The sequence below is a fragment of the Vollenhovia emeryi genome, unplaced genomic scaffold, assembly GCF_000949405.1.
Source record: "Vollenhovia emeryi isolate VEMERY1.0 unplaced genomic scaffold, V.emery_V1.0 DF939123.1, whole genome shotgun sequence".
Lineage (NCBI taxonomy): Eukaryota > Metazoa > Arthropoda > Insecta > Hymenoptera > Formicidae > Vollenhovia > Vollenhovia emeryi.
Window position 1 is genome coordinate 4,019,335 of NW_011967243.1, and position 26,054 is coordinate 4,045,388.

The 26,054-nt window shown below is 43.0% G+C and overlaps 1 protein-coding gene across 1 annotated transcript in view; it reads left to right on the forward strand.

The window, feature by feature from the left end:
- Positions 1-26,054, forward strand: part of LOC105569775 — a 141,414-nt gene that overhangs the window by 68,623 nt on the left and 46,737 nt on the right. Inside the window, exons 5-7 of the mRNA XM_012026500.1 lie at positions 7,320-7,928; positions 8,386-9,299; positions 17,356-17,645. Coding sequence (XP_011881890.1) covers positions 7,320-7,928; positions 8,386-9,299; positions 17,356-17,645 — 1,813 coding nt within the window. The remainder of the gene's footprint in view (positions 1-7,319; positions 7,929-8,385; positions 9,300-17,355; positions 17,646-26,054) is intronic.

The following is a 26,054-nucleotide window of genomic DNA, read 5'->3' on the forward strand; positions in this document are numbered from 1 at the left end:
ATTATTTAGAGTGCAAGGGACAATTATGTGGCAGAGTCAGATAGTTTTTATTGCGGGGTTTCGTATAACAAAAAATCCGTGTCTCACGAAGCCGTATCGACATCTATGAACTCTTTGTCCAGAATAACCTTCCGAGGTGCACCTATGTGAACTTTTTTGTTTAGAATAACCTTCCGAACACGCTAGCGAAGTTTGTCACGGTTTTGTCACGGAACACTCTGGGTCCATCTTTTATCAAGTAAGGAGAGGAATTACCGATCATGAAAACAAAACATTATATTGCAAGTGGTAGTATACTTGAATTTTCCTCCTCGAATTCTCGCTAACAAATGATAATTAGCGATTCATTCGTGTTTAATGGTACGTTAAGGACAGAAGACCTTATTAAACGTAGAGGAAAGTCCTCTATTATGAGATAGAATCCTATTTTGAAATAGCACGTCTTCAACTTCAATCCAAATTCAATCGCAAATCCTTTTTTCGCAACGATTACACGATCTAACAATCACTTTTCCCCGCTAAACAGATTTCACTCCAAGGCCAATGGATTCATGGTGGAATCAACAGACGATGCTTGCCGATTTGAAACTCGGCTATCTCATATTAGGAGTCTCTCTCATAATAGGGGATTTCCCCTTTAAGTATTAAAGAGAATTCTCGAAATGACGATTAAAATCGAAATCTACAATTCTTTTGAACGTTGGCGCGGACGTGAAACCTAGGCAAATTGTCGCTGGAAAATGAACTCGCGTACACGATTGAGTCGCAGATACCGAGACTTGATCTTCTGAAATTCAGGCGAAGTCGTAATATCCAATTCAGACAAATTGTTGAACGTATCCGAGTCTGATGTACACGTGCACGTACGCGGCACATCGATCACGACGAATAGTGGCAAGGGGGTGAATAGCGGTTTCGGGCTCCTTGCGCAGTTCTCACGTCGCGCGAGCGATCGTTCACGTCCCGGCGATAATATCTTCGTTGCTCGAACTCTCGTTCTTCGGATAAAGGAGGTTTTGATCGCGGCGTCGAGACGCCGCTCGTCCTTCTGCACCGCGTAACGAGGCATTGTTCCGTCTCGCGGAGCGATAAGCTGATTCGTTAACGTTTCCCCAGAGCCGTTAATTCCGTCTCGGGTGGAAAAACCAGCTACGATAGGGGTCTCCGACCTACGTTCCGTAGTCCTTAATAAAATTCAACGATAGTCCTGCTCGTTAAATATTTTTTGATAATTTTTAATCTGACCGCCCTAGCGGAAAACATTTCTACAAATAGCTACGAAAATTGACTTGAAGTAGAAATTTGTAGAAATTTTTATATCTTCGTTGAAGCATTTATTTTTTTTTTGCAAAAATATCTACGAAATAGTGCCACAAATTACAATTTTCCCAAATCAAGTTTATTTTATTGTTCTAGATAAATTCGTAAAAAGTTTAGAAAAGAAGCATATCTTATCGAAGTGGAAAATCGATCAGGAAACCTCCGCTGTTTCCCGAAAATGCGAAATTACTACCGTTGATACCGCGTTCTTTTCCGCCTGAGTCTCTCGCGTTCGTTACTTTCGATATATATCGCGACTACGTAACGTAAAGAGCCACAAAATGCAGACAATGCGCCACGTCGCCCGGAAACGCTCGCGTCGAAAAATGAGCCTCGTAACCGTTGGGACATACGTAGGATAGGGAAGAAGGAAGGTGCAGGCACACAGACCGTGCTTGGGGAGCCACATGCGCGTACCGGCAATCCGGGAATGAATCTGCGTCATAAAATGTACCGATGTACTTCCACCGCGGAAAAAAGGCGAGCACGCAGCCAACCTTCAGAAACCGCCCTTAGAACCGCCAAATGCATTCGCGTTCGCGTGCACCCCAATTCCTCTGCGTGTCAGAAATTAAAGAACCCGACGGCGACGTGAAAAAAAGAAAGACCGCACGTCGACGCGAAGAGAGGCGGGGGAAAAAGCCACTTCGTTGGATAATATTTTATTCATTCGAAAATGTTTAGGAAAAAACACCATTTACATGTTTGTTTCACAAACACACAATCCCTACGACTTTTAATATGAATTGTTGACTTTGGCACATAAAATATTTTTCGAAGGAAATGTATTTCTGGAAATAGGACAAGTAAATGCGATAACTTCTTTTTTTTATTATTACGAACAGAACGTACTTCAGAGTATCTATTTATTTTTTTACCGAAGCGCAGTCTTTTTTTAAATATAAAAACTCCCGACATCATATTGTTAATATTTTTTTCTAATCAATGCTACATGTGCAGTGGTGCATGTATAATCCGTCATCTCGCGACTCTTTTTCGATATTTTAACGAATAGTGCGAACATTAATGTCCTGTTTTTACACAATCAATTTTTCCGCTGAAGCGTAAAGGACACGGCGATATGCAAAAATATTTTAATCACAATGATTAAACGACCGATCGTACTTGTTTAAGACTATCAGGGGGTAATATCCGATAATTTACTTCGGACAAAATGTATGTTTCGTCCCCTTTTTCACTATATAAATAAATCGTGGATTGTTTATTCCGGAAAATGCGTTCTCCAAAATTTGTCAAAGTATTCGCTGATAAAACCGATGAAGAATCAGTGTATATTGCGAGCAAAATCAACACACGCGTCCCTGAGAACTGGACGCATAACTCGTGGAAAAATCCTGTTGTCGGCCAGGTTGCCGGAATCAAAATATCGAGGTCGATACTTCAAAAAAACGAACGATTAAGACCCTCGAATCGAGCGTCGATGTTTTCAACAAAAATATGGAAAATCAACGTAGCATCAACTTTATATATTTTTTTTTTCACAAAAATGCAATCGCCGTCTCGCGTTCTCAAATTGTAAAAAGTGATGGGTACCACTCACGGCGATTACTTTTATTATCTACTATACCAATTTGCGTGCAACGCAGGCTCGAGTAACGCTAATGGACGTTACGAAAATTTACTCCTTCGCCACAGCGATTTGCGCAGGGTGCGTCGGTGCGACGAGAGACATTTTCGAAAAAGAGAGCGGTCGATTCCGATGAATTAAGAGGTCGCGGGAAATGAATAATTGAGATTACTAATGAGGTCTCGCGATATGAAAGTAGCGAAGAGAAATGCGCAGCGGAATATCACCCTCGTAAATTTCGCGCGGTCTGAGGGTAAAAAATGCAACGGGGTTGGCATCGAAGGCATCGACGTCGCGGGTAGGAGCCGCTGGGTCTGCATTTTATTATTTCAGAGATTTTTCCGCGGAGAAACGCGGGCCGATGCGTGGCATCTGTGCATCCCGTTGGTTTGCGCGTTCGGGATCGATGATAGATCGACGAGGGGGATGAGAAAACGACCGCGGCAGGATCGATCCCACATCCAATCGCTGCCTGCCTCTGCGTTTCCGATATACGCGCGGACGTGTACCATATCTGCGAAAGAGGACGCGCTCCGGCTGGCACGATCCCGCGGCGGACCTTTCTCATCGCGTTTCTTTCCACGATATGCTCGCGAAGAGACACATCGCTCCCCGTGAAACGCCCCGCTTCCTGTATCACTGTCTCCTTAAATTTTCCGCGGCGGAATGAAGCGCGATATCTCTCGGCATCGCATGAATATCAACGGCGCGCTCCGATCCTCTCGCCGAGATTTGTGGCGGATTTGTGCCGCGATCGTTTCCGATCCTCGTCCCTCAGCGAGAATTTGTCGCCGCGCCTAATTGGATCGGCCAGGAGAAATAATTGGCGCTGACGTACGTTGCATCGGTATAAGTATTTATCGCTGCTATTTATTGATGATAATCAACGAGATGTATGTATTGCAGTGCAATCTCGTTTCCGTTTCTTTTTAATATTGTCGAGGATACGAAAATGGTGTAGTTTAAAATGCGCAGAAATGCGCGATTACTATCTCTCGCCTATCGAAAATTGCTCTTCCATTAGCGCTTCGGGAAATCGACCGTTTCGTCAAATCGTATTTAAATAATCCACTTTCGCCCGCCCCGCGTAATACAATAACGAATGTCGTCTGCCTTCAACGTGCATTCCCGTCTCGGTTTATCGAAGGATATTTACGGGCGCGCAGACTTTCTAATCTCCCCGGAAACGAAGGATTTATCGCCCCGCGTCCTCTTCCAACCGTTCCCGACGCGTCCGTCGTTCTCGCGGGATATTCTCCTCCTCGCCTCCTCCGCGCAGCCCGGCATTCGAGATTGGCTGCGGCTGGAAGCGGCCAGAACAAATGCGGCCCTACCGTAGGACTGATAGGTAGATCCCGCGTGACGCAGGAATTATTCTGCGGCGTAACGAGCTTACGATCCTTCATGCGTTCACGTTGTTGTATTATCTCGTCAAAAACCCGCGTCACGCTATCGACGTTTCGTTAATCCCCATCGGTTAACGCTCGAATCAATTAATTTCAATCGCGCGTCAGTTCGACGGGAGTCCAATTCGTGTTTCTTAACGAGAAACATTGAAGGCTCCCCGAGTCGAAATTTCGCTACTATTTTGACACTTTTAAGGATAATTTACACCTACATAGACCAGCAATAACCTACTTTGATGATACTAAATTTTTTTACTCCTCCCTTGAATCTTTAATTCTAAAAATTTACTTTAGACCCTACTTAAAACGATCTACTTTAATGCTAAATTGGCAAAAGCAGAAATTTCCGACACTATCAGTTTTAAAGTAGGAGCAAATTTGTACTTGCAGTTCGACCTCTTTTACTGTCTTAGGTCCTGCTATAATAGAATCAAAGGTTCAACACAGGGCCAAAATTTTGACTCGGGAATCCTCCTGAAACACGCCAAGTCTTTTCATATTTTATCGAACGCTAATATTTTTGAAAGTGCAATGGAAATTGAATTAAGTCGATAAAATGTTCGTCGTATAAAATTATTCAAATTAATCAAAGAATCAAACGGTGAGCTGGCGATGAGCTGTTTGCGCGTACACGTTCGTACTTTGGCGCACGGTACAGATATGTTGGCGTAGATGCGCTTTATGTGATAAAAGTTATATCAAATATACATTTTATCGGCTGAAAATCGCTCGGGAAGCACGCAACGAATGGACTCGTATCGCGCTCTTTTTCATCCGCAGCGTCCCAATAACCGGATGTTGCAATCACACGGTGTATAATGGCCGCATTGTTATCCGTTGGCCGACAGATTGTGTACGCCGACCGGATCGATTATTGCTGACAGAGTGAATGACCGGCAAACGCCGCGTGTGCCCGCGTATACTACGGATTACGGTTATCGATTACGGGAATCGAGCACGCCGCTTGCCGATATCGATCGCCGATATCGTTACGCCCAGCACCGTCGACGACGCGGCGTCCTAACCGCGCCGGTTAACGGCGCTGTCCCCCTCGGTGCTGCGCGTCGCGAAACAGACCAGGGTTTAATCGTCCGCCCCTGCTAATCGTTTGCATAATGCTGTAACGCCACGTGACACTTTTTGCTTGGAGCATTACGCGATTGCGTTACTGTACTGTCAGGGATTGCCCTAGATCGGCGGCAAGTGGACAGATAGCATCACTTGGCGCAATATTTGCGTTAGCAAACGCGTCAGAGGGCTATTTCATAAGCTGTGGACTATCGAGAGTGGAGCTTTTTGCAATAACGCTGCAAAAATACATGGATACACTGCGTCGTCCCATAAGCAATGCGATTTTTTACGAGGGGGTAAAGCCCGTATCAGACCACGGATGGAGATGGAGATTGGATTGAAAATTGACCAATTGGAGTAAAAGTTACTAGACTCGAGATTAGTGAACTTTACTGTGATCGATCAAATTTCAATCTAATCCCAATCTCAATCCGTAGATCAATCCCTGACACGGGCTTTAGCGGTTTTATGAAAGTGACGCCTTCCACCCTTAAATTTTACTCAGAAAACAACGTACTTAGTAACAGCGCATTACGTACGACTCCCGTATATCTATTACGCAACATTGCATTATTAATTGCAACCAAATACAAAATACTGCACTATTTACGGGACAGCCCGATAATACTGAAACGTTATTGTCCAGTTAAATGGAGTCTTGTTCTAAAAGTTCTTTCGGAACTTGAATGCCGAGTCTAATGTAGGACGTCGAAATTTGAGAGCTTGAAAAATTCGCCACTTCGCGAGCACAGAGGGTAGCGTTCGGAGAAGGTATCGATCCTCGTGGGAAAACATTTTGCCATAATGTTGTCGGGCACAAGATTGCAGGGCGTACAGTATCGAATGCCGGCCTCGCAGGTGTAACAGGCAATAAAGTGTCCGAAGTGTACCGAAGTTCCGAACGACGGTTGATCTATCGAAGAGGATTAGTTGTTCGTGGGGAAGGTTTTAGGTTCTAATTGGCCGGCCGGAGACCGAGATCAGGAAACCGAGAGGTGTCCGAGAAGCTGGTCACGAAGTGACTGAACTTTTTCTCCCCTTATTCCCGGTGCCGCCGGTTCCACCGACCCTGAAAGAATTTTCACTACGTAAAGGAACGATTCGTAACTCGTTGCGCTAGACCTTTTTATTTCCCGCCTTACGTCGGCCGTCCGCAGTCCACGTGGATGGCGCTTGTCACAAGTTTTGGCCCGCGCGTTTATCCGCAACATTTTTTATTTTGGCCTGTCACGCGAACACTGGCGCAACACGTTTTGTTACGCGAAATTTAAATTAAGGCGCGATTACTAATGTTACGTGTCCGCTTTCTTCTAATCCGCTGCGTGAAATGCCGCAATTTATTCTTGTTGCTGAGAATTTCGGAGAACTCTCGTCGAAAATTTTTTTAAACTCGACGGATCGCGAATGGCTCGAGTATAAGGTCGGTATTCGTAGTCCGATCTCATATTCAAGACTGTTTCAAGATCATCTTTAGATACTCCGTAGCCAATGAAATGTTCCGTATTGCATCTTTAGATAAATTCAAGACTTGAATATAAGATCCGACTATAAATACCGACCTAAGTCTGCGTTCTGCACATCAATCGTACGCGGAAAAAAACAATATCAGTGTAATTGAGATAAAATCGTATTAACGAATGCAAAACAAGAGATAATTGTCTTAACAATGTGGATATTTAGTTCAATGCTTCAAATTACAATCCATAGCGAATGCAATTGAGTGAATTATTTATGTTTGTGGCAACCCGTGGCGTCAACGTTCAATTCAAGCAACTTCAGTTTTGTTTAATAGCATTTTTTCCCCCCCCCCGTGTACTTCGATTACAATAATCTTAATAAAAGCATAGCGAACGGAGCTTATCTCTTTGTCAAAGAGCCAGGTCTGCCGTTGTGGTGTTACATCCCGCTCACGCGAGACGAATTATGATTTCCAGCTGAGCGACGGTACCGTGTCCGAGGCGCCGCGGCGCGTCGCCGTCGAGGGTGGTCCCGGAAGCGGCCGAACCACTCTCTGTCTGCGATTACTGCACCAGTGGGCGAGTCAGAGCGACGGGCCCGCACTGGCGTTTATCGTGCCGCTGCGCGAGCTTCGCGGTAGCCCAGTCCTAAATTATCTGGCGCGAGAATTGTTCCCGAGAACGGCCGCGTTGGGCGACGCGGTCGCCCAGGTGTGGCGCACCTTGCACCTGATGGAGGACCGCGTGCTCTTCGTCCTGGACGGTTACGACGAGTGCGTGGGCGGCCGGGCGTCGCTCGGCGACGCGGCCGACCTGCTGGAGGGACGACTGTTTCCGGACGCCAGGATCCTGGTCACGTGCTCGCCCAGCAACTCGACCGCCCTCGCGCCCCTGGTCCAACGCAGGATCCACTTGGCCGGCCTCGAGTGGCCGCATGTCGAGCGGCTCTGCGTGGCCTATTTCATTCACAACGACATCGCCGAGAAGGCATGCGAGTTCCTGGAGGCGCTCAACGTGCAACCGCAATCCGTCAGGCAGCTCGGCCAGCATCCGCTCGGCTGGATCATGCTCTGCTGCTTATACCAGGTAAAATTTGCCATCTGACGTCGATACGAGGATTCTTAGTTGTCTTAGCTGAGTCAGAACTTTTTCAATGTCGAATCAGAATCCGTCCATTTTCTAACAGACGACTGGTTGAATCTATCAGATTTTTTTTCAGTGTAGCATTCGCATAATATCATAATTTATTAGATTAGGAAATAATTGCGGATTATTAATAATATCGGACAATTTTTGTTGATTTAAAAAAATATCTCCAACAACAAGGTGAAGTTGGCAACTTTTATTTCTGCATAAACAAATTTATTCAATACATTTTCCTAGTTTGCTGACAAAATTCGTATATAATACGACTACAGAAATCCGTTTTCTCCGTGCATTCTCTAAAGATTATTCACTTCGCGGTCCAGACAATGTACAAGATAGAAAGCTTTAGAAAATGATACGGAATATCCTGATCCACGGGCACGATTTTCTTTATCAGGACTCCGGAAGCCTGCCGACCGAGACAAGTGCCCTTGTGCAAGCAGCGGTGAAGTGCATCGTGAAGAGGAGCTTAGATCCGCCGATTCCCTATAACGAGGAGATCCCGGGCCATTGTAGGAAGCGCCTCGAAGACTTCGGCAAGGTGTCCCTGGCTGCCCTGAGGGAAGGCAGATGCTGTTACACCGAGGCCGAGCTGAGGGCGCGGGGTGGCGGCATCGAGGTCACTCGACTCGGCTTCCTCACGAGGGGACTGACCTTCGGTCAGAGACGCAAGCCGGACCTCTACACGCCCATCCACATGGCGGTGGCGGAGTTCCTTGCGGCGTACTATCTGACCTCGGTGGCGCAATACGCTAACATTCTGCGCCGCGAACTGGAGGGCCTGCCCTCGGGCATCATCGGCCATTTGGCTGGCTTGCTGGGCTCCAAGACCCATCTGATTCTGAATCAATTGTGCCCGCTGGAAGTGCCGCCCAGGGCCGTGTTCTCGTTGCTGAAGGCAGCCGGCGCGTCCGACGGCAACATCTCGGCGGTCTGCCGGCTGGTCGGCGCGGGCCCCGGATTCGGGCCCGCGCCCAACGAACGGCCCCCGGCCCCGTTAGTGCACACGTCCCCACTGGAGCTGGAGGGATGGGCCAGGATCCTCGAGAGTCCCGCTTGTACCCTCGAGGCGCTCGAGGTGGTGTTCCAGGTGGAGCGTGGATCCGATCCGAGGTATCTGGACGATTTCTTCGACGCGCTCGCCGGCAACGAGAGCGTCAAACTCGTCAGGATCACGTCCCTGCTGGGGCAGGAGTTCCCGGCGGACGAGGCGCAGCGATTGGCCGGACACCTGAAGAGTGTGCTCAGCAAGAAGAAGCTCAACGACTTCGAGCTTGTCATCACTTGTCTCGAGGAAGCGGCCCATGATAGGTGAGTTCTTTTCAAGGATATGTCCACTCGGCGGAGCGAACTCCAAATCGTTCTTTAACTTGTCGCGATCTCCCCGAGGATAGCAAGTTTCGAACAAAGATTGTCAGCTGAACTCGCTTCAGGAGAATAAACTATGTACAACGCGCCTGACCCGTTTACTGTTACATAATTGAGTTGCCGAGGCTGGTGCACAAGCGGGAAGCTCATGCGGGATTTTTATTTCGACTTACTTGTTTTTACCAATCCGCTTAATCGCTTCGTACTTACCTAATTTTTTATGTTTTTTATTTCTTCTACTGCCAGGTCTATTGCCGCGTCTCATCGCTTTTGTTCACTTACCTTAATTATCTTTTATCTTACCGCGATTGAATTTTCACCTAAAATTCTCGCGCTATTGTTTCGGAACTTCTCAATTAACAACGGACCGTAACGATCATTTTCCGCGTCAAAAAGTACCGGGACCACTTTACCGGACTCATCGCATCGATCCACTTGCGTGATTCAATAGCTCGGAGGATAAAGAGCCTAGTGAACGTGTCGGCATTATTGCACCTCGAGGACGCTCGATACGGCGCCGTCGATAGCTTCGACGACGACGAAGAGTTATTACAGAAAGCCTGCTTGTTCGCTCGGTCGTATATGAGGCTGGCCAGGACAAGCGGCCGGCGAGGATATTTGCTCTTCCGCGCCGCGAAAAGAAGCGTAAAAGACGAGAGGACGAACGAAGATCTATATTTAGATTTCTACACCGAAGCGTATCAAGTTAAAAGAACGAAGACGAGTAAAGGGAACGAAATTAATGAAAAAGTTTGAGTCTTTACGTGAATAGATCTCTATATTTATATCGAGACTTGCACGTATGATCGGTTGTGAAAAGGGAAAATTACACCTGGGAAAAGTCGTGAATTTTTCGAAAACGTCACATTTATTTAGCACAAGTTATGCGATATACAAATTTTTTTAGTACGTGATACGTTACAGTATAATTAACATTTTTTAGCTGTATACATTATCCCCGTAATAACCGTAAATATTTTAAAACGTCGGCCGTCGCTGCGACACGCTCGTGAACATAATATAAATCATCAGGATTTATCGTTAAGCCCGCCGAGAAAGAGTGGGACCGTCCCCCAAAATTTTCATCGGGCTCGCGCGATTCCCACGGAGATGTCAAAATTGAGAAATTTGTTTTGTCGCGCGACGAAGGGCGACGAAAGGGTCCATCGCAAGGATATTTGTCTTTGCCCGAAGGGAGCGAAGAAATGGCAGACGTGGAAAAAGCGTGTTTACCTTGCGAGAATCGAGTGAATGTACATTCGCATACTTGCGCGCCTGACTCGCTCACAAACGGGAAAACCTGTGCCGAGGAATAACTGTGGTTTTGAGAACCCGTGAGAAATTCGACGACGGCCTCATAATGAGAACTGTAATGATTAGAACGGTCGTGAATGATCAGGGTACCGTAAAAGAAAAAATTGTGACAGAAGGCATTATCGTCAATCTTCCGTAAATTGAAATAAAAATAATCGTGGCGTCGTTTAATTTCTTCTTATTGTTAAAATGATAATTCGCGGGTTTCTAGAATAAAAGATTTATGCCGCGGTGAATTCGCATACTCTGCAAATGCGCCGAGTTACCTAGATTGCAATAATTAAACTGCCGATTTATCGCGCGAGACGCCCGAGTCGAAATTTTGGTACTATTTTGACACTTTTAAGGATAATTTACACCTACACATAGACCAGCAATAACCTACTTTGATGACACTATATTTTTTTACTCCTGCCTTGAATCTTTAATTCTAAAAATTTACTTTAGACCCTACTTAAAACGACCTACTTTAATGCTAAATTGGCGAAAGCAGAAATTCCCGACACTATCAGTTTTAAAGTGGAAGTAAATTTGTACTTGCAGTTCGACCTCTTTCACTGTCTTAGGTCCTACTATACATAGAATTAAAGGTACAACATACAAAATTAATGGTTCAATATAGGGCCAAAATTTTGACTCGGGCTGCCTTGGATCTTTAATTCTAAAAATTTACTTTAGCTTCTACTCAAAAGGACCTACTTTAATGCTAAATTGGCAAATTAAGGGTTCAACAGAGGGCCAAAATTTCGACTCGGGACATGGACGAGAAAGGGAAGTTCCATGTATTAACTTTTTTTTTTTCGTTTGCATACTCCCGCATTTTTCTTGCTGCTTCACCGAGCGTAATAAGAGTGTTTTACACATTTGTGAGCACAATGGATGCACAGGCGTGTGATTGCATACACGCAGTAACGCAAGGATGCTTTTGAGCGAACTTTCTCGAGGCTTTTCGCCTATGTTTCCCCGCGGTGGATTTTAATTTCTTGCTTCCTCGGCTCAGCTCGAACCTTTCTTCCGTTTTATGCGCGCTCCCGGCCGTCACTCGCCCGTTTCAAGCTTTATATTTTTCGATCCCGCTGAGACGCTTTAACTCTCCCTTTCTGCCCGTGTCCCCGGGGAGACGGAGAAAGTATTTCTACGGGCGGGTTCATGAACTCGATTCACCGATGAACTTGCCGTCGCGCCGATCTCGAATTCGAAATTGAGCGGTCGTGGAATTCGTAAACGCCGGCTCGCTCTCAGAATACGTTATCGCGATTGTCACTCGTCTATAAATTTTTACAAACGTTAAGATGCTCTATCATTAAACAGATCTGTCCGCGATATCAATTTATTATTTCCTCTCTTTCTCTTCGAACTCTCGGTTCTCGGTCATAAAGTTTATTTTGGATTAGTCTTTCTTAAAAAAATTTTTCTTTATGAACTTTGCAACACACGATTTTGTGTAAAACGTATTTAATTATATTCCAGTGTAGTGCTTTACGTCAATATTATCGACGATGAAAGAAGTTGGTTACAGTCACCAGTGGTGATTAAAAATTAAAACAGGAAATTAATAAATTAATAAATTACAAGTATAGGCTGTCTTAGACTCGCATTGGCCATTCTTGTGTGTTGTTTAGTTTTAATGAGAGTCCTACTTTAACTCTATTGTTTGAAACAGGAAACTTGTAGTCAACCCGACTGGCGTATTCCTTTATTTATTTAACACAACGTTTCGACCCAATTTTTAGGTTCTTATCAAGCGATACTGCAAATCAACGAACGTAGGTTCGTTAATTTACTTCCCCTGGTTTTACTTAATGACTAACACAAAATCTTTTAATTCCGTATGTTTGTTGATTTGCGGTACCGCTTGATAAGGACCCAAAAATAGGGTCGAAACGTGTTGTATTAAATAAATAAAGGAATATGCCGGTTGACTATGAGTTCCTGTTTCAATCAATATTATCGTTTTGCAAGAAGTCCGGAAGAAGAGATCTCCCAACGGACGTTTCCCATTTTCCGAACAAGACGCGAAACTATCTCGCCTTCGTCACGCTTAAGAATTCAATCTCATTCAGTCACGAGGTCAAGAAACGTCTCTTTATCCTTATTGGGGAATGTTTCCTTCGGGTAACATACCTATTGCTTTTCTCGAATTATATCTCTAAATCTGAATCAGTGGATAGTCGCTGATTGGCAGTGACTATTCACTGATTTATCAGCCCTAAGTATGCCACTGATAATCAGCTAAATTCAACTGGTAAATCAGTGAACTGATCGGATGCTGAATGAATCAGCGAAGATATGCTGATTTAATCAGTTATAAGTTTACTTATTGATTAGTGAATGTACACACAATGTCCTGGCACAAAGCAACGTAGAAGGTTATGTCATCTTCTTCTCCGAGAAAAATTTTACTTGAGAGATGGATCCGAACCAATCAGAAATTCTCGAAAAAGTTTCGGAATGGCCATCGAATAAAATTTTCCTCAGAGAAGAAAGTTTCGGAACGTAACCCTAAACTACAATATAACCTAATGTACTATATGCCATGGTATAAGAACTGGCGTACGGTCGGCTCACATGCCAGTTCTCATACCATACATCGATTTTTTCTTTCAATAACGCAAAAATTGTTACTTTTAGTAATGTGTGTATACTTATTAATGTGCTTATCCCAATAAAAGATTCTCTGGAGGTAAACTATAAACTCACGCACGAACTTGCTCAGAGGCACTAAATAAATGCAGAACGATATAACCACTGACGAATCAGTGAACTTCGCCGTTCTTGCTGATTGCGCAGCGCGTTCGGCCCTTTCACTGTTTCATCAGCGATGTAAGACGTTACTAATTCAATCAGTGACTTTTCCACTGATTCAGATTTAGAGAGATATATTTCGGGCGTAGCGCGAACTCCCCGGTATTTTTTTAGGCGGGTTGGGGGATAAAGAGGCTATTACGAATGCGAACGGCATATAACAACGTGAGTGCACTCTCTGCAAAGAGTGCGGGAAAATTCTCGGAAGAAAGCTCAGTAGAAAAAGAGACAAAAGGAGAGGGAGAGAGAGAAAGTCACGACGGAGAATTAAAGAAAACGACGAGACGCGCCGCGTGCTTTAACTTGCGACCGGACTCGCCATCTTTCTCCTTTTCACCTCTTCGCTCTCTTATTGAATCTCACGGTTTCAATCTCTTTGGTTTTATCCCGTGGCCCCGAGCTTTTCTCCGGAGACTTTCTCCCGTTGTATATATATACATATGTGTGTGTGTATATATCACGATTTTGTTCTTCACTCGCCGCTCCCCCTCGTACATTCGATTCTTTCGCCGAAAGATGGAAACATAGAGGAAAGTCCCCTATTATGCTCCTCATATGAGATAGCGGGATTTCTGCTAAATTAATAGGCATCGTCCGTTGATTTCACCATGAATTTATTGTCCCTGGAGTGAAGTCTGTTTAGTGAAAAATTGATCGTCAGATCGTGTAATCGTTGCGAGAAAAGATTTGTCATTGAATTTGGGTTGTTGAAAACTCTGCTATCTCATATTAGAAACCTATCTCGTAGTAGAGGACTTTCCTCCTTTCTGTAACTGCAGGATTAAACCGGAGTTATCGGATCGAAATTTCATGCCTTTGATGAGTATTTAAACCCAAACTGTTTGCAAACGACTTAGGTCTGATTTTCGTTTTGCGAATTAAGGGAGGAAACCATATCTCCCCGAATATTCGCAACACGAAAAGTATTTTCCGGAAGATCTTTCTCTCCGTATTGTATTCTCGCAAATGCGATTACGCTCGCAAGCTGGGCTTTCGTTCGCTCTGCTTTTCGTCATCGGTCTTCCATCCCGACGAATACACAGCCCTTCTTGAAGTCTCTTCAAGCTCCGCGAGAGCAGTATCTTTTCCGCGATGCAACTGCGAGGTTGAGGAATAAAGGGGGGGGGGGGGAACGAACACCTACCATTTGCCTCGGAGAAGCTCTCCCTCGACCGTGCGGCCGCCCGCTCATTGTTTCGCGTCGAAACGTTCTCCTCGCTTCAACCTCCACTTCCACAACCCTTTACCCTTCATTCTATCGCCTTTCCGTAACGTCACTTTTGTTCTAGTGGCGCGAGAATCGATATTACTGTCTATCTTTTCTATTCGGACGACGGAAATCGATCGGACCATCGCCGCCTAGAATATTCCTCGAGAGCGTATCCTTTCCCGATATTATACTGAAGCTGTCGTTGCAAGATGAAAGCCATAACCGAGCATAACGCGGTCTCATCAAGATCAGTACCTAATGACATTCGCAAATTTTTACACCACTCGTTGACCAATTCATAATTTGTTTCCAAATAGTTAGAGATTTTTTTATAGAAATGATAAAAAAATGCATCTAAAAACGAAATGATAATATAATTCGTTCTCTCTTTCAGGATGATTATTTAGAAGATAATTTACACGATCTTACCTTCAGTTATTTTTTCTAAAGTTATCCAAATTCCTTCTCTCTAATTTTGTATCTTTGTTGAAACATTATTAAATTAAGGGATCCCCTGCTCATTTAGGCGACCGAATACTGCCGAGAGACGGACCGTTCGCGTGTTTGTGAAATTCGCGATATTTTATCGCGTGTTTGGAGCTAGTTACCATACAAAGTGGCCGAGTTGCACGTGAGTCCTCCCCTGTTTTTCTTCCCTATTTCGCGTGAAATGCAGCAGATTATCACGTTTGCCGTGATGCGCCTTCTCAGTAGGAATTCTTCCCGCGTACCCGCCGATGTCGGAAGGCAGAACGAATACTCGATTAATATTACGATCCGCGTTACGAGAATGCTGCCCGTTTCCGCAACTGCACTTAGCCGTTGCTCTCGCGCTTTTCGCGAATGCGCTGCTTGCGCGCATCGGCCGCAATTCTCTCACGTCTCGAATGCGGAACGGCCAATTCCGCGCGTAGAAAGCTTCAGTCGCAGTAATGTAATTTCCTATAAAGGGGAGGCAAAAATCGAGGCGAAAGGTAGCAGTGAGGAAAGATAACGGGCAGGAACGGATAAAAAAGATGACCGCGGCGAGAGAAAAGCAAATAAAACGGATAATAAAACAATCAAGAAGTAAAACATATGGGAGAAAGAGAAAAAGACTGGAAAAAGCGGACAGCAAAAGGGAAAGAATATCAAATTTGTTCCAGATCTTATACTGTATATTTATTGACTAAATGTCGCAGTTAAATATTAAATGTAATAATTATCTGCATTTGCTTTTATTTACGGTCACTTACAGCGTTGCTGCATTTTCTACTAATCGTTAACTATTAGGGTAAAGCAATCAAATTCGGATTAGATGCCAAATGCGGATCGAAAGCTTGCCGAGTCGAAGAATCGAAGCTTCGAAATTGAAAATCTTCGAAGAAAAATTACTACTCGTGTTACTATTATTAATTCCTATTCTATATAAAAAAAAGGCGTGTTAAGTCGACAGTCAAAAGTCTCGAAGTACTGTTGTACGCTTTTCCGAGATGCTGATTGGCTGTTCGCGCTTGTGTTGTCTAGTTAATATTAAACAATGCAAAGACGCGCGAGATGCATGATAACACATTATCTGACAATAAGTGGTGAGGTACGAAGGGGCCTTTCTCGCCCTCGTCATCTCCCTCCGTTACAGCACTTCGCGGAGGAGAGGGAAGTTCTAAACGCTAGTTAGAACTTGCGCGCTACTGACTTGGGCCAATTTTCGAGTACCGCGAGTAATCGGGATGTGCAACGCGGGCGTCTTCTCTCCCGGCTCTCGCGTTGTGTCGGTGCACCATGCGCGAGAAAATCCAGGCTTTCGCCTACCGTTCCCCGGAGGAGGAGGAGGAGGAGGAGGAGCGTCAGGACTTTGCATAATGTGTATCTACACGCGCTCGCGCACGCCAGATACGCCGGAGGAATAACGCCGCGAATAGACAGCGTGAAATGCGCATTACATATGCATAAATATATTCGCCGACGAGAGTCCGCCGAACTTCCGCGCCGCTAACTCGCCGCCGACCGAATTTACATCGGCCGCATCCGCGACGCGCAGCATATCCGCTCGCGCTCGCGCGTCTTGCGCGCGCAAAAGCCGGGGCTTCCCGAAAGTGCACCTCTCTCTCTCTCTCTCTCTCTCTTTGCCGCCCGTTTCGTCCCTCGTATCATCGCGCGCTTGTCAGATCCGCGGCAGTTTTTCCGCGCTACGCCGGAATGTGACGCGGCGCGAAACGTAACACCGACGGAAATTCCCTCCGCGCTCGCGTTCCATTTAACATAATTCAAACTCGAATATACATAACAGTTGCAATATTAACCACACTCGCCGAGTGAACCGATACCGCATGCATAATCCATACGCGAGGTTCGCTCCAAAAACGTTCGCAGTTTGCGACGGACAATTAATTTGCCACGCGCTTGTTTATATACGTTTAACAAGAAACTTATCGATTCGTTGAGAAACGTGTACTTTCCTCACTATTAATTTTTCACGCATATATTTCTGACCTCGAAGATATAAAAAATTGGCCCAGGTTTTATTTCACTTCAATCGGTTTAACCCTTTCGCGCGTTTCGCCCTCTCTTATTTCATTCGCTTATTCGCGCCCGCTGAGAATTATTTGACGTTATCGCGCGTTCGATGATAAAACACGAGAGCATGTCTAAGTGTCCCATTAACGCCGCCATTAACGCGATTGATTTCAGACTGGAGTGCGTGGTGAACGCTCTTTGTCGCGGCCTGAGTCACGCCTCCGGCAGCCTGTCGCGTCTGGTGCTCGACATGAATCTGTCCGGCGAGCAAGTGTCCCGGGTCTGCGAGGCACTTCGCGATTGCATTCAAGTGCAGGCGTTGCACTTGCCCCATTTAGGATGCGGGTGCGAGGGCCTGGCATCGGTCGCCGAGCTGCTGAAGGAACGGCCGCTGCTGGCACTCAACCTGGCCGGCAGCTGGGGCGCCAAGAACGAGGATCCGTCCAGCTCTGGCATCAGTATGGGTAAAACCTTGCCATTATTGCCCTCGATTCGCCGGCGCGTTGCCGCGGTTACTTGCTTTCCGTAAATTAAATATCGCGCTGAGAAAAATGTCCGATTCAATATGATCGGATAATCCTATTACGTAATAACAAACGGATGTATCCGATCAAATTGTATATCCGATGAAAAATACGGTCGGTTTTTCAATCAACTTTCATCGGTAACTGGCATCTCATCGGATAAATTTTATCGGACGTATCCGTAATTTAATCGGAGAACGTAATCGGAAAAATTAATCATCGGAAACGCTATTTAATCGGTTTATCCGGTGGAAATTTTCCTCAGTGCGGAATTATGTTCGTGATTATTTCCGATTAAATGCATAAAGTCGCTAAGACACCCTCGATATTTTTCGAAAATTACGAATTATTTTTATCGACACTTTATCAATGGCTCGTCATAATTTCCTTGGATTCTGTAGAACTGATCGCGGCTACTCGAGGTCTTAATTGAAAAGTACTTAATTGCTCTTTTTTATTTTTATCTGAATATTTCTGCCAAAAAAGATAAAATAACGATTATTTGAAGAACAGCGAGATACAACATTTGTCAGATATATTAATATTTTATTATTCTGAATGGGTAATAATTATGCAGTTCCAGGCATTCTTCGTGTCATTTCGCTTAAATACTTTGCTGTGATTTTATTCCAAAAATCGTAAACATAAAAACTGTTGAAACAGAAGCTGTAGCTGCGAATAGAGCCACTTCGGCGGTCAACTTTTTAATTAAAAAATGTAGCTCTCGGGACACACGATTTACATTACATACGTATCACATTACATGTGTATCGAAAGCGCATGGCTGCATATTTCGCGCTGAATCTCATCGACAAGAGTGCCAGCTTTGTCGACCGATGCGAATCGCGAATATCGGTACTTAGCGTCATTTGACGTCCCCGAATTTTCCGCAATATCAATCGCATTCCACGTTTTATCATTACTTAGGTGAATTTTTTTTATCGAATCGTTGCTTTTACGGCCGGAAATATTTTTTCTCCGTGCATCGAAATAATTGAGTGATTTTTTAGAATCTATAATCCACCTAAAATGACGAAAGAATCATTCTATAGATGCTACGATTTCTTTTTAGAAATTAATATAATTTATGAAACGTTATACAAGTGAAACTATTTTTATTTAGAAATTTTTTTATAAATCTAAATATTTTCTCTGTATCTTTGAATGTTCCCCAATGTTCGAGCGATTCTTTTTAAAGAGTGCTAATAGAAAATTAGCGAAACCCCCCGTAGATTTGTAGGATAGCACTTTCGCACTTCTGTCAGGATTATGTCCCATAATGGTTGAATCGCTGTCAACGGTCCGACCGCGGCAACTCGCGGGAGAGCGACAACGGTGACACGTCGCCGAGAAAACTACGTCAGCACAGTCACATCGATCCGACCGCGGCAAAAGTAACATTGTCGTGGATGTACGCTCGCCATTAACCCGACGCCGGAATTAGAAACTTGCGAAACGGAAGCGCGTGAATCGCGCCGGCAAAATCCGCGCGACCGAAAGTTGCGGCGGCGTTAAAACGAACTTTGGCCCTTCCGAGGCTTTAAGTCGCGCCATTTGCCCGCGGATACACCGGCTGGAATGCGAGGGCTCGATTTACTCGCCGCAAAGGCTCGCGGTATTCGCCACAATCGAAATGGCGATCGACAGTCAAATGGTAATCAGGAAATAAAATTAATACATTGAAACAGAAAATGAACGTTGTAATCATATTATAGAAATGTGCGATAATTTTTTGAGATTTGAAAAATAGAATTTAGCTTATTTTGCTTGGAAAAGTATTTATGCGAATTAATTTATAATTGTTGTATTATATGAAACTTTTAGAATGACACGCGATTTGGTAAATGAAGTATTATAAAATTAAATCGCCATGGAAAGTCGGACGATTTATTTCTCATTATTGACTTATTAAAATCAACGAAATTAAATACAATTTAAACATAAACATTTTTGGAAAAGGAAAATAATGAATTGTATAATCTTCATTCTCTGATCACAGAACGAAGATGAACTTTATTCTTCAAACTGAAAGCACGTTTAACATAATAATTTACTAATTCCTTTAAAATGGAATAACACATCAATTATTCAAGTTTTCATTAAAACAAAAGATTAAATAATTTGCATGTGAAATTTGCTTTAATAATCAACTTGTCAATATCATAAGCTATGAAAGTCGATAACCGATGACAAATTGGTACGCGTATAAGCGCAATTATCGACTTGACTATACGAACTTTATTATTGGCGAATTTTGATGGCTTGTAATGCGAAAACTACGGCAATCTCGGCATTAAAATTTCTAATTCTGATTGATCTCCAGAATATTCTGGTGAAACATTAATGGATACGTGGGACAGCCGGTATAAATATCCATACACCGCCGTGCACACAGATAAAAGCTTTCCTCTATCCCCCATAGTTCATTCGCAGCTTCGAAAAGAGGAGCAATTTTAAGCACGGTGCACGCTTCGGGGGAAGCCAATCCGTTTACAAGACCGAGCAAGAATCGCTCAGCTCGAACGAAGTAAGAGCAGCTCGTCGCATCCTCTCTTTCCGTGAAATTGACAATCGATCGGACTTAGAGCGACTACATCTCGCTAGGAAGCTCGCGACTTTTGCACCGCGCTATAATACTGCTCGCAGAGCAATCTCGAAAGGAATCACTTTCCGTCCACCCTACCGGCCATCTTTTTCTTGGTTGAAAGATCCTTGTAAAATAATAAATAGAGTTTCCTCGCTGTGTAATCGAAGATTACAGCTCGCGGTAAAAAAAAACAGGTTTATTTTTATTATTCGCTTAGGTGTTACATTCTCATACAGACATATAGCAAAAAAATTTCAGTTTGATCAAAAAAGGTCAACGCATGCGTTTTATTAAACAAGCGTTCGGTTTAATTAAACCTTTTTTATAAAAAAAAGGTAAAAAAAGACGCGCCCTTTAAAACCTGTTATACAAAACTACTTTCATTTATGCTGAATAAAGTGTTCGTAAAAAATATTTCAATAAAATGAAATATACAAAAATGGTATACTTCCAATAAAACATATATGTACAATAATTATATTGCAACACGAACACGTTGCTGATTTTTGTACAAAGAATGCTCGATTAAATCTAAAAATAAGTTAATGTTGCAGAATTTTGTAAAAAACGTTATTTTAAAAAATGTTGAAATCATAAAACTGCACAAAATGAAAAGTATAGTACAATACAATTGCTTTACGAAATTGAAAATTTCATCCACTTAATCTTTTTTTTTTTATATGACCATCGTGGCTGTGCTTCAGACAAAGATACACGCTGTGCCCGCTTCTCGGGCGCACACACTTGGTGTGTCTCTTAATAAAGTACTATAATGCACTAGATTTTAAGAAATAATGTAAAAATACTAAAAGAACGAGAATATTTTGTTAATTTCGTTTAAATTCATTCAAATTCGTTCGCAGCCCAATTATTTGTTTGAGGAAAATAAATTTTCCTCCGTAATTAAAAGAAAATCGATTTAGGAGGCAATTTAATAGCGTTTTCTGTTTGGACGGTTTGTATAGAGACCTTATCTGCCTTAGGCGGAATAATACGTCGTTTAGAATCACAACCGTGCAGCAGTGTTAATCCCGAAGTTTTTCTAATGGCGCCACGTTCCGGTCGCGCAAATGGCTCCAAACGAAACTAAGCGCTATTACAACTTTCGGACTGTGTGTAAGGTCTGCGCAATTAACGATTATTATGTTAGCTCGGAATTGAGAGTGCGCGCGAGTTTGCTTATCAACTCCGTTAAAACACATGGACCGCTGTCCGATATATCCGTATATTCATTAGGGGGATACGGGTAATACTTTGTATTTACTGACTTTATAATTACTTTCGAATTATCATAAACGCGCTCGAAATATTGGGGACTGATTATTCAAATTATTTCCCGGGCCTTTCGCTACAAAAGCTCGACATTGGCAATTTATATAAAAATATGTGAAAAATTTTGTTTTCATTTCTCACATAGAAATTAGCGTTTGCATTGCAATATTAGTATAAAGGCCGTTTAAAAGTTACAAGTTTCTTTTTCATTTAGTAAAAGCCCCAGATTCTCTTCAATTTCTTTAAAATCTAACTAAAACAGAATTATGGCACAATCTTTCGAATTTTTCTCTCTCTCTCTCTCATTCCTGATTTTAGAATTTCTGAAATATCTGTGGCTCGCCCGATCGGCCCCGCTCGTTCTCGAAAGGGAGTAACGTTACGCCCGAAGGATCACGTTTAGTTCAGACATCCCTTTCTAATCCTTCTGCTATTCCTCCCCCGTTCTCTCATCTTAGTCACGAAATCGCTTTGCATCGTCGTTCGCCGCAATGCGCGTTTTCCCAATCGTCGAGTACAGTTTCTCGCCGGCCAGCGGCATCCAATCACGCTAAAACGCCTTGGATAACATTGAATCGTCTCGAGGCCATTGTTGTAAGCAATACGCGTAACAGCAGCATCGTAAATTTACCTGATTGCTTTAAACGAACTATTGGTCGCACCGCGTAGAGACTGGAGTCACTCTTGCGAGAACGGTGGAGTAGAAAAATTGTAAAGGGATCGTGTGTGAAAATCAAGGAGTTTAATGTGAAAACGATATTTCATAGCGATAAAAGATTTTCGAAGAAGCACATCTTACAATCCGAGTAAATTACGCGTGCATGTATAAAAGAACTATTACATTATAATGTAAAGAAATAACTGCTTGAGAATAAAACGATGGAACGAAAATCCACACAATAGAATTATACATAGATAATTAATATCTGCGGTAAAAACGTAAAGTAATAGTTGCCCAATCGTTAGTATTCAATTCGTGGAATAAGACCGCTAAATTGTGAAAGTGCCAAAGCGAATAAAATTAATCCGCGAAATAATCTTAAAACCCCTTGACATTTTAGAAATGGCGCTTAATGCCTTACGATTTTTAAAATCTCCTTCGCTGCTTTCTTATCACTTTCGCGTTATATATGACGATGCCGAGTTTCCGAGCTTAACGAGTACGTAAGAAAAACAGCGAGTTTCTCGAGACGGTATTAAAGCAACGATTGAAATTATTTCTCACTTATATTACCGAAGCGTTTGTGCGCCGCGTTAGGGGATACGAAATGTAAATTGGACGTCGGGGGGGAAGCATAAGCTATCGGCATCGCGAAATTGCTTTTCCCACCGAAAGGATTGGACGTCACTTCCTTGTTACCGATCGCCCTAACTAGGTCGTCGCCGCCAATCGGACTCTATTATAATTAGTTTGGCACGACACGAGCGGATAAACGCGATGCAAGTCGCGCTGATCGATCGAAGAGCAAGAACTTTCCACGCCCCTGTACCGTGATCGAGTAAGTTTAGTCACAACGTAGCAAGAAATTTCTACCTTCGCATAAAGGAGACAATAATTAATACTGAATTATGCATTCGCGAGTCTCTCGGATAGGGAAAATAAATGAGTTTGCATTGAACTTTCTTTTCCATTATCCGAAAACATCGAAAGACAACAAATTTTAATGAGTCTAATAAAACTTTAGAGACTTCTGTCACCTCTTTTTCTCTCTCTCTCTCTCTCTAGAAACATAATATAATTAATTTATCGATAACCTTTATTCTCCATATTATTGAAATGCTTTCTATAAATTAATTTATTCGTTAATCAATTAATTCCCCTTTGTATCTCTTTCTCTCCCTCCATATCTCTTCGTAAAATTATTTATGAATTAGCTCGATTAACAGACAGAGGCCAAATCGTCTCGAGTGCATTAATATTAAAAGCTCGATTGTTAATCATAAATTACCCAATTATACATATATTAATTGTATCAAAATTATTTCGGCTTAAATAAATATCGATTTTCGTGTTTATTTAATTAATTTCGATTGCAATCTCTGCCGATAGCCTACTCTTAAAAAGAGAGAAAAGTGCGAGAGGTATTTAAAATGAAACGAAGCTCAAGGTCTTCTTTATTTTCTGCATCAAACGTCCAAATAAATTGATATGAAAAGGCTTTGTAAGACCGGCGGATAATAAGTCAAGTTCAAACGCGCGATATCAAACATTTTTCTCATACCGAAACTCTCTCGCGAAGAATTTCTTTCACCGCGAGTATCTCTTTTTACTTCCGCTCCTTACGCGTTATTATTTACCGTCGAAATATTATATTAAGATATAATAATAGCAAACGATATGTCAAAGGCAGTATTTATTCGCGTCGCTACACTCTTTTAAATGGGAGAAGCACACGAAATATTTATTCGCGCTTAGGCAAGCACAAAAATTCATGAATTATAAATCTATAAAATAGAATTACATACATTTATGTCGTAATATTTCACGGCACTTTAACATGACATATTTCGGTATCATAATACGCCAACTTAATTAATGTTATTATAATCGCTTTATGAGTGTCACGAGCATCGATGATTTATTAATGAAATCGCAAGTCCGCCACCTCGTCGGGTTAATCATCGTCCGAATGATCGCGTGACGTAACGCGATTTTACGTCCTAGTTACGACATAACTTCCTATTACGTGAAACTCCGACAGTGTCCCGGCGGTGTCCATCAATTTAATACTCGACAACGCCGACGACGACGACGACGGCGACGGCGACGAGAGGAAGAACGACACATTTGCATCGCGCGTGTCTAAGCACATGCTCGGGAAAGTGTATGAAAGTTCGTGTGAAGTTCGCGAACAAAAGTTAACACTTATTATAACAGCTCAACTTGGAAATTCTCCGGAAACTATGCGCGAGAGAGAAGGAGAGGGAAAATAATGTCTGCCAGTCGCGAGCGAGGACAGAAATCCTCGTTGCTGGCTGGTGGACACGACTTTCTCGTCACCGAGTAGACGGAATATAATTAATTCGGGGGAGATTGGACCAAGCACACGTTCTGTGCGTATTCGCGTGCGGGTAAAGAGACGAACGGAAACTTTGAAAGAGGCGGAAACAATACGGCACATTGAAATCCAATCGATTGGACCGTCTTTTTGCCGTCGCTTGTTGTTGCGGATCGAGTTTGCCAAAAATGTCTGTCACGAGGGCTGAAATTATTGCAGTTTTCTTTATTCGTGGTATACTGTTTCGTGAAATAATAAATGTTAATAAATGATAAAGAAAAATTGGGAGAGAGGATGCTTTCGAGTGTCTACCGCATATTTATGTTTTTGCTGGGACGTAGAGGCTTCGAAGGTGGTTTAAGTATCCAAGAGTTTCTCAAGGATCCAAGAGTGTCAAGTTTCTGAAGGATTCAGGGATCTAAGGATCGTTTAGTTTGCAAACTCTATGTAAGCTGGAGAATAGGGATCGAGCACTTTAGATTGCGCTAGAGGCTAAAAAGTATAAAGATTGTAAAATTGCGCGGGGAAGGGGAGGATCGAGCGAGAGATTTGAGCGAGATTTGCGCTAGTTCGACTCGGAATGGTATTACCGTGACGGATGACTCTCGTCGGAATTAAGCGTCGAGATCAAGCAAAGGCGAGCGTCTCAAATTAATATTCATCGTGGATCTCGCTTGCCAGTTTCCTCGAATTTTCCCGTACATCTAATTTTCCCCGACCGATATACACGTCCCAGATGAGATCACGTCCAAAAAGGAGTTTATGCACTCAAACCCGTACCGTGGAATCCCCCATTTGAGCTTGCCTGAACAGCGCATCTCTCGTTGAACATCCGGAGCACTGTTAACGTTAACGGCATCGTCGTAGCTACGGGGGGCAAAATAGGCGAGGGAGAGAGCACGGGTTTAAGTAGTTCAGGTTTAGACTTGTCAAATTTATTCACAGAGAGGAAAAGATTTTAATTTTTCACCCTGACTGAAATAATATTTTTCATAATGCATTCTTTACGGTTCGTTCCTAAAAGATGCTCATTTAGCGTCATTATTAAACTGATTAACACTTTAATTAGGCACACCATTTCGATTTCAGTTCAGTCAGAGAGTGTGTTTCAAAAAACGGTATTACTTGGCACGCAGTTTGCTGAAAAAATGGAATACGCAAAACTATTACTCGGCACGAAGATCCGTACGGAGCATATTTCTATCACTGGTTTTACTCTTGTTTCACTTTCTGTCACTTGCGCTATTCTTTGCATCATAATAGAATATCAGAAAATATTTTCTTTTAGAAATAAAACAATATCTGACTAATGTAATAGGTGGTGCAATGTAAGACACAGTATAATTATTTGAAGTTAAGAAACGTAGAAATAATATTTTAATTTTAACTTCTTGGATTTTCTACGCCACTGCTGGTTGCATTCGGCTGCAATTCTAGACGGATGCGATGGCAGAGCTCTCTCGAAATAGCGATAAACATTCCCTAATTTAA